Below are 14,275 nucleotides of genomic sequence, written 5' to 3' on the forward strand. Positions count from 1 at the left end.
ATTATGGGGAGGAAAAAAGAAAAAGTTTCACAATATGGTAAACATACTAGTGAGAAAATCCTCTACAATATAGCTTGTGCACAATTAGGAGTGATAAACAATTCAATTGAGACGTTTCTAACTGAGTTCCAATGAACATTTGGCTTTGCATTACTTCTTAAAGGTCTAAACAGAAAATCTAGATTCCAATGTAGAGCTAATATCTATAATAAGAATCATAGACTAACACACTTAGAGGCGTTGTGTAGTACAACTCCTTATTTTACAAATGAAGAAACTGAAACCGAAAAAGAAAAAGTAATTTGCTCAAATTCACACAAGTAATAGGTGACAAAGCTAGAATTTGAACCCAGGTGTTCTGACACCAAATACAGTCTCTGCCCTAAGTTGCTTTTCATAACTTGAAATGAATCACATGGGGCCAATAAATTTGAAGGAGATACATTTTGATGTGGTCAATTTAAAACTCTAAACTTGCAACAGACAATGAAGAAAATGGTGGTTAACAACTTCATGGAATTGAAACTAACATAAGAGAATAACATTTTCTATTCAGAAAGTAACAAACTAAAAAAAGGCATCAAAAAAAAAAAAAAAAACTGGAAAAAGACCTATTCGTTTGAAAACATTTATAGCAACTCTTTTTACAATAGTTTTGTAATAGTTAGGAATTATAAATTGGATGTCCATCAGTTGGGGAATAGCTAAACAAGCCTGTAGTGTATGATTATAACAGATATTATTATAAGAATTGATAAGTAGGCTGATTTCAGAAAAACCTAGAAAGACTAAGATGCTGAGTGAAGTAAGCAAAAACAAGTGAATACCATATTATATAAACACTGTTCACTAATAGCAATACTGCTCCAAGAAAAACTATGAATAACTTAGCTATTCTCAGCAACAAAATGATCCAAGACAATCCCAAAGGACTAATGATTAAGCATATTATCAGAGAAAGAACTTGATAATGACTGAATACGGTAGACTGAAGATTAAAATTTTTCACTTATTTTTTTTCTTTTATTCAAGTCTTGTAATAAATAACTAATATGGAAATGTTTTATGTAATTGCATATGTATAACAGATATCTAGCATTTCGGGATGGGGGAGTGAAGGAAAGAGCCAGGGATAGAATATGAAACTCAAAAATTTAAATAAAAATGCTAAATAATTGGGAGGAAAAAAAAAAGAAAGAAAATATCACACTTCATAACTATGAAAAATCTTATGCTATATATGCAACTAAGGACCCAAAATACTAAGAGCATAATGAGATTATCTAAATAGAGTAAATATCACCAACATAAGTATTTACTGAGCACTAAACCAAAGTTCTATGTATTATGGTAAAGAAGTAACCCTAGGTTTTGTAGGTTACATTAGATTATATTATTGCAGCCTAAGTTATCCAGTTCAATCATGTTGGAAAGGCTTCATATCTAGTTTTTGGAATAATCTGCCTGAGCTTTATGACTATGTGCCTAAAGAAGTACCAAAATGAGGAGCAGGTAGGTGTTACAGCTGATAGAGCACCAGCTCTGAAGTCAGGAGGACTCGAGTTCAAATATGACCTCAGACACTTAACATTTCCTGGCTGTGTGACCTTGGGCAAGTCACTTAACCCCAATTGCCTCAGCAAAAACAAAAAGAAGTACCAAAAAGGTTTACCACCAATAAGGTAACAACCATATATAAACAGTATGTGTGGGCAAGTTAATTAGGAGCTAGTCACTCAACAATCACGGCGATTATAAACAATAACAGAATCTGAAACATCAATTACTGAAAATAAATTATTTAATTAGGAAGCAATTTGGAGTCAAAATGCCTGGATTTAATCTTACCTTAGTTATTTAATAACCACATGAGCACAGGAAGCTAACTCACTCTCTTCAGAACCTCACTTTCCTTATCTGTAAAAATAGACATCATTATACTTCTACCTGCCTTTCTGGGTATCCTTGAGGGAAGGCTTTTTCTACTTTCCCACATACTAGATATTACTAATTTATTATTTTGAACTTCTTTTTACTGTTAGTACAATAATAAAAATAGTATTTTTCCTCCTCAGTAATGCAAGTTGTCATTCCTTGATAAAACTAATTAACAAAAAAATTTAGATAAGGAGTAGAAATATGAGGAAATACCTGTGAATATCTAAAACATTTCTCTCATAGTACTTCCTATTGCTTTTTTACATTTACCATCTCCCAATTTATATCAGGCTTATCTAAGTCCATATCTGATCACCCTTGTTCTACAAGTCCTTAAAAGCAAGTACTAGGTTTTATTTATCTATTTCTCATTCAAGACTTAGAATATAGCATAAAACTCATAAAAGGCATTTAGCAAGGGCTTATCTATTTAATGCTGAACCCAGAAAAGAAAATCCCATAGCTTGGCTTACAAAGTCAAATCTGAACAAAACCCCTAATATATCTCAGCATATATTTAAACAGGAATCAAAAATTACCAGATACATAACAATATGCAGCACAGTTCATAGCTTTGTGAGCAGATATAAATGAAAGAGAAGTTGCAGTCTCTACCCTGGAGAAGGATATATTCTTATTTACATAGTTCAAATGTGCAACTTGTGATTCATAATATGTATCATACAAGCTTAAAATCTAAGCAGATGGAATCCTTGTCATATATATTCTGTCAAATATGCAACTGAGTATATTTTAGAGTTCCACTTTCAAATTCTTTCAATAATAGTAGATTAATAATTAAGTCACTTACAGTACAGAATAGATAGCAAATAAATGGCTATTATATTCCCCTGTATATACAAATTCAATAAATATTCAAGTGATAGATGACCTGGATTTCTACCCTACCTCTGCCAGCTATAAGACATTGTCATTTCTATGAAATTCATTTTTTTTACCTGTAAAGTAGGGTAATTTCCCAAAAAAATGACAGAGTTAAAATATCAATAACCTTATTTTATAATAGAAAAGTTTATTAAAATACTGTATAATAGAGTAGATACTGTAGATTAGGGAAAACAGGTTTAAGTTCAGTTTTGTCATCTTTGGGACCCTGAGCAAGTCACTTTACTTCTCTAGGTCTCAGTTTGTTCATCTGTAAAATGAAAAAGGTCAAGATTAAATTATTTTGAAGATCTAAATCTATAATCCTATCAATAACCCTGTGAAGTAAGTAATGCAAATATTATCCCTATTTTATAAAGTGGGAAACAGAACCTGAGAGATGTTAAGTGTCACAGCAGTTAAAGGTTTTAAAAATAAACAAAACTTGAAACTGGCTCTTTTGACTTCAAGATTAGTAATCTTTCCCACTATATAGTGTTTACTTATACTACCTACTACAGAAGATTATCATAAATGTCAAATGGCATAGCTATGAAAAGGCTTCCTTACCTCTAATATGTAATACAGCTATTAGGAGCTAGTTATGCAAATCCACATCCTTTGCCACAAGTAATTCCAATCCTTTGTCCTCTCTGGGACCAACCCTATCTGGTCCCTACAGAGCACGAGTTCAACCTATCACATGACTTCTTTACCCAACCATCCCCAGACCTTTATCCCAAGTCTCAAATCTACCATGCAGCTGAAAAAACACAGTGACAATATGGGGTCAAGGCATTTGGGGCAAATGATATCTGATTCTCACCACCTGTGTCACCTTGGTCAAGTCCCTGATATTCCCTGGGTTCCATTTTTCTCATCTGCAAAATGAAATGGCTGGATTACCAGGAGCTGTTAACTTTATGTGTGCCATGGACCCCTCTTGACAGTCTGATGAAACCAGATTGTGGAATCTCTCAGAATGTTTTTAAATATATAAAATAAATCATCTCAGTAATCCTTTAACAAGAAAACCAGTTATCTTCAAACATCTAACAATGTCTCACCCTCTACTCTCTCTTTCTCCCCCTTTCTCTGCCCCTCTCTCTTTCTTGCTCCCCCTCCCCCAAATAAGGATACCAGGGAGCCTAGATCTGTAAACTAAACCATCTCTTAAGATCATGTATGACCATCAGTACAAGCCCCCCACCCATAAGTAATTCCAACCATTTAGCTTCCTGGGTTGGTCCCTGCCCACTCAAATCTACCACAATAAAACAGGATCACGTCTCCTGCTTCCTGTTCCTGAATTAACTTCTAGCAGGGACTCCCCCAACCAGAGCAAGAAAACTCCCTTTCACCAGCACAACATCCTACCAAGAAATTGGGACTGCAAAATCAAAGAAGCCACAATAAAGAATCAAGCAAAAATCTTAAAGCTCAGTGTCCCGGTCAAAGGTTAGTAATAGTCCCCCTGTACAATGCCCTCGTAAGGTCATATGTGAAGTTTTGTGTTCAAGATTCATGCACCACGTTTTGAAAATACTGCTATGCCAGAGAATCCTGAGAAGGGTGGTGATGGATCATGAGATCATGCCGAGAGACTCAACTGCAGGAAATATGGATGTTGGTCTGAAGAAGAGGAAGCCACAATAACTGTCTATGAACAAGGTTGCAAGTTTGATCCTACCGGGCAGAATTAGGTATGATCATGGATAAATTGCTGAGGCAGATTCAGAATTTATACGTGAAAAAACTTCCCAAAATTAAAACCATTTAAATGTGTTATAGGCTACCTTCTAAGGTTTTGCGTTCTCCCTCACCAACTGTCAAAATCGGTCCTACCTCATCAGATATATAACAGAGAACAAGATGCTGAGGTAAGGCCTCGGAAGTCATTCCAACGCAGATATTCTATACTCCTAATTCCAACCATGTGAGCTACCAGGAGTATTCCCTGCCATCCTACATAGAATATCTCATCAACTCATGTTAACTACTACTAAACTACGGGAATTTCCTGCAGGGAAAATCCCTTCCCGGATTCCTCTCCCATCCTTCCCCGCCATTTCCCCTTCTCGAAAAGCTATTCTACCCCGGCTACTGGCACCCGCTCCACTTCTACCCAACCCATCCCAGTCTCCTACCCCCAATACATATTACAACTCTCCTTGTCTTAGAAAATGCCCCCTCTTAACTTCCCTCTCACTCCTCAGTGTGACCCCAACTTCCGGCCAAAGGATCTTCCTCACCTTCATGCCCTCCCCATCCACGCTCCCCGCATAGACATCCCTGCGCACGCGCACTCATGGGTCACGGCCCGACCCCTCCCCCACTTCCCTCTTCACAGGCTCCTCCGGCAGAGCCGCCCGGAACCCCCACAGGCCGCAGCTCCCGCCTTCTCCGGCTCCCGCTCCGCAACCCAGACACCCACCCTTCTCGGCTTCCGCCGTTGGGTCCAGACCGCGCCCCGTCCCAAGTTCCCGTCACCCACTCCTCACCGGCTTCTCGAGACGCCGCGTCTTCTCTCTCGCCGGCACCCCAGTTCTGTCTAGGTCTTGTTCAAACCGCCCGACCCCGCCCGCGCGATGACCTTATACGCACCCCTCCTTTCCCCGACGCCGCGACGTAATAGTGCGTCATCCCGCCCGGCCGGCTTCTGGGAAGGGAAGGAGGCAAAAAAAAAAAAAAAAAAAAAAAAAAGAGACACTAAGGAGGGCGGAGTCTCAGGCTTCTCGAAACCGAAGCAAAGGCGCAGGGGCAGGAACAAGGCTAGGGCTGTGAGGACACGTGCCCCACGGCATCCAATGAGATGCAGACTTCGGTGAAATCGTGGACCTGCCCAGAATTCTCACCCTAAAGCACAAGGTGGGGCCTGGATCCTGGATGCGGGGCTTAAAGAATCGTCTTAAAACAGGCAGCCACTCAGAAACTCAGGGCTAGGAGGGTGCTTGAATATCAAATTCAGTAAATGTTAATATACTGAGGCGATTTAACAGCGGGGCAGCCGGATGGCGCAGTGGATGGGGTGCAGACCCTGAAGGAAGCCCGGCCACTAACCTAATTTTGCCCTAGGACCCAGGCAAGTCAACTTGTTTGCCTCAGTTTCCTCCTCCGTAAAACCAGCTAAAAATTTTAACGCATGAAATAGTAAAACGACAGTCAGGCGATTTGATTAGAAATCAATAAATCAACAAATTCTCCTGCTAGGTGTCATAATACAAAACCAAAAGGAAAGTAATCCCGGTCTTCAAGCATCTTACCCTCTCTAGGACATCACCAAATATATACAAAATAAATACAAGCTAACTTTGGAAGAGCGTGGCCTCTTATACAATTAGGATTAAGCTAGTCTTGAAAGACAACTAGAACTTCTAAGCGGAGATGAGGAGATAGGACATGCGGCATCTGGCGTGAACTGCAAGAAAGCATCTCGTACAACCACATCTTTCTACGACGTACAAAAGAAAGCCAGTGGTCTCATAGGCAGCAACCAGATCACTTCTTTAAATTACCTCCACAACAGCGTCAAGCAGAAAAGATGGGCTTTTTCTTCTGGACCTTTGAGACTGTGGCGGTCATTAAAGTGGACGTCAAGAATATCTTATACATTCGTGTGCTTTCTCAAAGGAGAGGAGAATCGTAGGAGGAAGGAAAAGAATTTGCAACTCAAAAAAAATTTTTTTTAAATTTATGTTAAAAAATTTTATGTATCATTGGGAAATACTTTTAACCTGAAATTTTTCGGTGCTTTTAAAAATATTTTATTTTTTTCCAGTTATATTAAAAACTTTCTGTTTTTTTATATTTTGAATTACAAATTGTCTTTCCCCACCTTCCTTCTCTTCCCTGAAATAGCAAGCAATTTGCTATAGGCTATATATATATATATATATATGTGTATATATATACAATCCTGCAAAACTAATTGGAAAATATTTTACAAAATAAAAAAATTAAAAAAAAAAAATAAGAAAGATATCTAAAGGTAGGAAGTGCCTAGTACTGGAAATCAACCGAAACAGATTCTGTCAGGTGTCAAAAGGCAAGATGACCTGACACAGCATGTACACCTAGGGTTTGGGATTAGAAACTGTTTGTGTGAACAATTTTTCAAAGAAAAGGAAAAATGGGAAAAGCAGATTTCAATATTTATCACCATAGCATTGTCACAGGTGCCAAAGGCAAGTTGCTTCCACTAAGGGACAACAATCAAAGCTGCCTTACAGATCCTTTTAGGGAGGTAATTTTGATTTCTATGCCAAGATTGTACCTGTTTGCAGATTGCTTGCCCTTTGAGCAAAAAGAAATAAATGTTTTCCTCTTAGAACAACAAAAAAGTACCTTTGAAAAGAATTTTCTCTTTAAAAACTCTCCTACCATGAGGCATTTAAGTTTTCCATTGCATGGATAGTAAAAGTTCCACAGGGAATTCCCCTGGAACTAAAGGCCTATTTGATAATTCTATTTTTCCCAGACCAGTACTAAAAGTCCCATGTAAGAATCTTAAAAATCTTGATAGTAAAGGAACAATTCAAACTAAAAGAACACTGCATTTGGAGTCATAGGACCAAAGTTCAAATCCCAACTTTGTCTGTGTGACTGTAGATAAATCATGCCTTGGGCCTCAATATTCTAGTCTGGAAAATGGAGTAATTAGAGAAGGAGTTTTAAACTAATTATTTTTCAAGGCCCCTTGACTTTACATTTGTTTCTCTGATTTGTTTTTAAGGGAGTCTCCATAATCCTTTATTATAGGAAAAAGATCTCTACCTCATGAAGTAGGTAATTGCTGCCAAATCATTGCAGAAAATATAGATTAAAACCTAGGTTCATGCCTCAGAGAAAACAAACATGAATTATTAGTATTCCAAACTAGATAGGTAAACTGTCAACTTACAGATTAAATTATATTCAGAAGGTTCACAGATAAGGTTGATTGAGGGAGATCTATATGTCACCAAGGAATCAGGAGACATTTGAGAATTTTCCTCTGGCTTTTTATAAGGTATGTCTAAGGTTTTAAATAAAATTTTAATACTATTGGACAGGTTTTGGTCAGGTGAGATTAATAGTAACCAAAAGTTGCAGAAGGAATAAAAGGAAATTAAACATTTTTAAATTCTCATTATACCATAAAATGCAATATAATCCCCAAACAAGTCTAGAAATGCTGGGATTGACAAATACATGTTTTATTCTTTAGGTTTTCAATATTCATTTGACATTAAGTACCCAGACATAGTCACCAAAATGTGAGTTCCATGAAACCAAGGAATAAGTCTTCTCTACTTAGCAAATGTGACACGGAAAAGTGTTCGACTTCAGTTTAAGTTCTGATGATGATACAAACTAGATAGGTGACAACAGGCAAATCATAAGATTTAGAGATGGAAAGGTATTTTAGAGATCATGCAGTATAATCCTCTTTACCTTTCACATGAATTACCTTGAGCCTCACAGGAATAAACCAGCCAGGATTCTAAGCAAATTCCCTCCTTTCTCTGTTCCCAAACCTATCACTCTTTCCATTACACCCTGCTGTGAAACTCCTTCAAACTGAGGAATTTGTTTGACCATGTTTTAAACAGAAATAACAATAAAATAATAACAAAAGTAATAAAAATCATACTTATACTCCATAAATCACAGGGTTGTGATAAAGGAAGCACACTGTAGTACCTAAAAAAACATTTGTATACATGGAAATTAATGGAGTGTCATACTCAGCATTAGTTCAAAAGCCTAAAGAGAATCCTTGTTAAGAAGCCATTATGGAAACATGCAGTATATGCAAATAGTACTAGACATGCTACCTCTACCAAAATGCCCAAAATCACTTTACTGCTCTGTTTCTCAGGAGAGTAACTCTGTTCTGCCAAGATTATGAAGTACCTGACCTCAAGGTCAGAAAGGAGAAAAAAATGGTGATTGAAACAGAAGAGAGATTGCCTGAAAAGGAAATTCTTCTTCCATGGGCTCATTAACTCATTGAATTCCACAGTAAGAAAAGCATTGGATTTGGAATCAGAAGATCTAGTTATAAAATTAAAGAATGATTAAACAAATAGTCACATATTAACATAATGAAATGTCATTGGGCTATAAAAATTATGATTAGAAGAATATAGAGAAATATGTGAAGATTAAAATGACCTGAAGCTGAGGAATATACACAGGAACAGGAAAACTATGATTTTATATACAATGATTATAATGAAAATTAAAAGGACATAAAAACAGAAACTCAGCAATAGTATTGATAAATCTTGGGCCTAGGGAAAAAGATTAAAAAGATACATCATATACTTTTTGTTGTTGGGGGGGGCGGGGCTTTTGTTATGAATTTGTGTGTATGCTTTCAGATGTAGTCAGTATATCAATCAGTTTTTACCATTTTCCTTTCTAACAAGAGAAGGGTGGTTCACTGAGTGGAAGAGTGCTGAGATATCGGTAGAAGAATATAAAGGGAAATATAAAAACAGAAAATAAAAAATTTTGTGCATAAATGAATGAAACTTAAAAACAATAATAAAAACTTGGATATAGTTGCAGCACTGCCTCTTGCTACTTGTGCCACCATGAAAGAGATATTTAAATTTTCTAATACTTACTTTCTAACACTCATCTGGCAAATGAAACTGGACAGAAAGAACATTGGACTAAATTCTAGAAAACTGGCCTTCAGTTCAGCTCTGTAATTTGCTAAATGAATAATTTAGTAAGTCACTTGTCCTCTCAACGTATTTTTATAAAATTTATAAAATATTATAAAATGCCCTTCTTCCATAATCATCTGTTGTTTTCTACCAGTTTCCAGTGTCCAAACCAAAATCAAATCAATACTGTCAGTTACTGGGAAAGGTACAGAAATTTCCTCTTTAGGTTACACTTAAAATATCTGTAAATTTCCAAAATGTGTCTTTATATTTGTATCACTAGAACTTGGCACAGTTTGCACATAATAAGCACTTAATAAGCGCTTTTTCATTCATTCAAATGGTCAAAAATGAAATTATCTGTAAGTCCTTCTACCAGCAAAATCACATGATCATAGAATCTCACAAATGCTCTAAACCCAGTTCTTCCTTTCTCATTCTCTATCAACAAGTGATTTTTAGATTTTCTTTCTTCCCCAAGTTTCCTCTTTGAACTAAAAAATTATCTGTCATAATTGAAAAAAAAAAAAAAAAAAAAAGGAGTGGGGGGCATACTTCCCAAATTATTTATCAATGGATGAATCAATCAGCAAATATTTTTTTAAGCCTAGAATATTTATTACATGCTCAGGCACTGTGTTGGAAAGCTAGGGATAAAGAGAAAAAAAATAAGCAAATCCTACTCTAAGAACTTACATTTTATACATTCATAGTTTACTATGTACAGAATACAAAATATAATCAAATCAAAATAACAATAGTTTTGTGTTTAATAAATACATGCTTACTATAAAATGATTCTGAACCAATTAATACACCAAATAACCTTAGGCATCCCAAAAATCAGTATATCAAAAACAAAACTTTCCCACCAAAACCATCTCCCTTACTTCTCTTAAGAGTACCATTATTTCATTAATGTGCAACAAGAAAATGGTATTTACACACATATATTGTATCTAGGTTATATTGTAACACATGTAAAATGTATGGGATTACCTGCCATCGGGGGGAGGGAATGGAGGGAGGGAGGGGATAATTTGGAAAAATGAATAAAAAAAATGAAATAAAATAAATGCTTGCAAAGATTCAAAAAAAAAAAAAAAAAAAAAAAGAGTACCATTATTTCAAATCAACAAACAACAGTGTCAGCTCTTCACTCTCCTTCAACCCTCCTTTACAAAATCTCAATTCTGACTGCCAAACATCTCTACATCCATCCCCTTTTATCCATTCACAGAATAACCACCCTACTAGCTTAGGACTTCACCCTCTTTTGTCAGAACTATTACAAAATTCTAATTGTTCTCCTTGGATCCAAGTTCTCCCCTCTACAAGCTCTCCAAACAGCTGTCAAACTGATATTCCCCAAATATTGTTTCAGGAGTGGAAATTGTTACATATCTTCTCTGGGAATAAACACAAACTCCTTTGTATAGTGTTTAAAACCCAGCATAATATAACTCTAAAACTATCCTGTCAGATTTATACTATTTTACTCCCCTTCCCATAGTATATAATTCAACCAATTGGCCTAGTTATTGTTCCCAATACATCCTAATCTACTAGCTCTGTTTTTGCATAGGTTGATCCTCATGTTTAGAAGGGATTTTTCATCATTTTTGAACTTCCTTCTAGGTTCAAGTATTTCTTTTGATTACTACTTGCAAATACTCTTCCCATTTAAAATGCTTTGTATCATTGCTGACTTATCTCTAACATGTTTCTTAATAAAATACAAGTTCTTTGAGCATGGGGATGGCTTAATTTTCACTTATTCTTGGTGCCTAACATACTAATATTATTCTATATTCTATATTATTATTCTTGGTGCCTAACATACTAAAATAATAACTCTCACATGATACTTTTCATAAAGTCTTGCCAAATAACTGTTAGAATAAAATCATTGTCCTGGGTTTTCTTATCATCTGCAAAAGATACTAATTTTGTTTCTTCTCCCCTCTATTTATTCCCTTAATTTTTTTTTTGGTGCTATTGCTTTTGCTAGCATTTCTGGCACTATAGCAAATAGTAGTGGTGAAAATGGACATCCTTGCTTTTCTCTGATCTTATTAAAAAAGCCACCATTATAATCCTATCACATGTTACTTTGGCTCTTGGTTTTAGACACAAAATACTTACCATATTAAAGAAAGGTCCATTTATTCCTCTAAAATAGTGCTGTAATTTTCCAAAAAGCTTTTTCAGAATCTATTTACATGATTTTTGTTGTTTTCTTATGATCTATTATATTTAGTTTTGCTAATATTGAATGAACTCTGCATTCCTGGTAAAAATTCAACTTAGTCATCATATATATTTTTTTATGTATTGCTGTAGTCTCTTTGCTTTTATTTAACTTGAAAATTCTGTCAGTTTTCATTAGAGATATGGATCTCTAAGAATTTTCTATTTTGGCTCATCTTGAAATTAAGCCTTCAAAGTTAATAAAGTTTGCCTAAAAATGACATGCCATTACCACTAAGTCTATACTTCAAAGGGTTAAATAAAAGACTTAGATTTTATAATATAGCAACAATTTTTGTGGTGTTAAGAACTGGAAAATTAAGAGAGGGACCACCTACTGGGAATGATTAAACAAATTATGGTAAATGAATATAAAGAAATACTGATACTATAATGGCAAAGGGGATAGAATAGGTTTAGAGAAATCTGTTGAGACTTATATGAAGTGATACAGAATGAAGCGAGCAGTAAAAGACTTTATATAACAATATAAGGACAAACAAAATTAAAAAATCTTGAACTCTGATCAATGCGAACAAGAAAACTGATGAATACACTGACACAATTGGTGGACTAAAGATGCAAAATAAATATTTTTTGGTCAATGGGAAATTGTTTTGGTTGACTATGCAGATTTGTTATAAGGGCCCTTTTATCTAATTTAGATTGGATGAGAAATAGAAAAAAATACTTAATTTAAAATAAAATAAAAGGGCCTTTCTGCCTCCTCTTATCAAAGTACTTCCAATCCTTTAAGATCCAACTCACATTCCATAAAATCACAAAGGACCTTAGAGGACATGTAGTCATATAGCTAAACAAAGATAATGTATACAATATCACAGCAAGAAATCATCAAATCTGTGTTTAAAAAGAAAAAAAAGCAACTATAAAAAGCACCTCTAACTAGGGGAAACTCACTAGCCTTAATCTTAGCGGCACCATTTTTTTATTATTATTATTATTATTTTTAATCTTAGTATCTTGTCAGATTCTGCCCATGGCTACCAGCTTTGCCTTCCCAGAATTAAATTGTTCAAAACACTTTGTTTTAGGATACTGTGTCAATCCAGCAATCATTTTCTCTCCTTTTTGTATTTCTTGCGTTATCCATATATTTTTTTTAAAAACTATGTGAGTATTGCCTCTCTATGTGAAGAATATCTTGAGGGCAAGGACCTTATCATTAGAATTTACTTGTTCCTTCATTTAAAATCATATCCATCATTACCTTCCAATGACTCCATTAAATAAGGTTAAAATTATCCCGTATAGCAGACATCCATGCATTGAAATAGAAAGGATGGGTGCTTTTTTCCTTTATCTCTTTAATGAATAAATTTAGTAGTAGCATTCAGGTACCAAAGGATATATATGTTAGTGATCTTTGTGGCATAATTTCAACTTACTTTGGAGAATGGATAGCCCAACTTAGAAATTCACCAAAATGTTAGTTTGTTCATTTCTGACATAGCACCCCACTAATACTTATCAACTTTGTCAACATGATGGGTAAGAGGTGGAACCTCAGAGCTGCTTTAACTTGAATCTCTAAAAATTACGTGGAATATTTTTTTTCCTACATCTGTTAGCTTGGATTTCTGCTTTTGATTTTCAACTACCTGTTTATATACTTTAAACATATATCAAGTGGAAGATGGCTTTTTCTTACACATTTGAATCAACTCTATCTTGCAAATGGAAGTTTTGTAATCAAAGCAGACAAACCAAGACTTCAGAGCACCAAAAAAGCAACATGCTATCATAGCTGACAAAGTGTTTACTAAAATCAAGAAGTCAAGTGAAGTATACCTACTTGGACCTGATCAATTCAGGAATTTACTTTGCTAATCTATTTATTTGTATGTTTTCTCTTTGTTTCTGTTGCCCAATTGGAAAGGATTACATAAAATTTTTAAAACTTTCAACAGCAAATTATGCCCCTGAAAATTTTTCCACTTAAATGTATCCTTCTAATTTTCATAACCACATTTTCATAATCAAAATTTTCCATTTTTCCTATGATCTTCTTTATTAGTTCTTTGGCCATGAACTCTTCCCCTAGATATATATGCAAAAGGTGACTTCTAGTTTGATCCTTTAAGTAATGTATCTATTTAGAGCTAATCATAGGATATAGAATGAGTTGTTGGTCTAAAAAGAAGTTCTGCTAAAATGCTTCTCAGTTTCTCCAAATTTTGGTCAAATAATCCTGATTTTAAAATATGCTTCCCAATTCTAGACAGAAAGGTGCCAGCCTCATAACATAATAAAATTTGTTTTTGCTCAATGGTGGGTGAAGGTGTACAAGATGGGGAAAGAGAAAAAAATGTATTAATTTTAAAAAGTATGTCACAGACTTTTAATACATTGAGGGACCATGATGGCTTTTCAGTTTTTATTTAACAATACATCCATCAAAACAACTGGCCTACCCTAGTAATGCCAGGAGGATCCTAACATCACCATATTTCTAAATTCAAAGTGAATTGGGAAGCTCAGGAATCCTTATTCTATCTGTCCTTATTTTAAATGGCATAAAT

The 14,275-nt window shown here is 35.1% G+C and overlaps 1 protein-coding gene across 8 annotated transcripts in view; it reads right to left on the bottom strand.

The window, feature by feature from the left end:
* Positions 1 to 14,275, bottom strand: part of LOC141557292 (microtubule-associated protein RP/EB family member 1) — a 109,624-nt gene that overhangs the window by 26,900 nt on the left and 68,449 nt on the right. The window contains exons 1-2 of one of the 8 annotated variants that reach the window (XM_074292745.1): positions 5,325 to 5,449; positions 1,849 to 1,917 (exon numbers count right to left, since the gene is read on the bottom strand). The exons of 2 other annotated variants lie outside the window; for them this stretch is intronic. Coding sequence is in view for 1 of the 6 variants with exons in the window: in XM_074292743.1 (XP_074148844.1) it covers positions 5,076 to 5,081 (6 nt within the window). In the remaining 5 variants the exon portion in view is untranslated. Of the gene's footprint in view, positions 1 to 1,848; positions 1,918 to 3,652; positions 3,701 to 5,075; positions 5,121 to 5,257; positions 5,458 to 14,275 lie in introns of those variants that run through there. 5 more of the 8 variants (XM_074292747.1, XM_074292746.1, XM_074292744.1 and 2 more) reach the window with 5 other exon arrangements.

This window comes from Sminthopsis crassicaudata, chromosome 2, assembly GCF_048593235.1.
Source record: "Sminthopsis crassicaudata isolate SCR6 chromosome 2, ASM4859323v1, whole genome shotgun sequence".
NCBI lineage: Eukaryota > Metazoa > Chordata > Mammalia > Dasyuromorphia > Dasyuridae > Sminthopsis > Sminthopsis crassicaudata.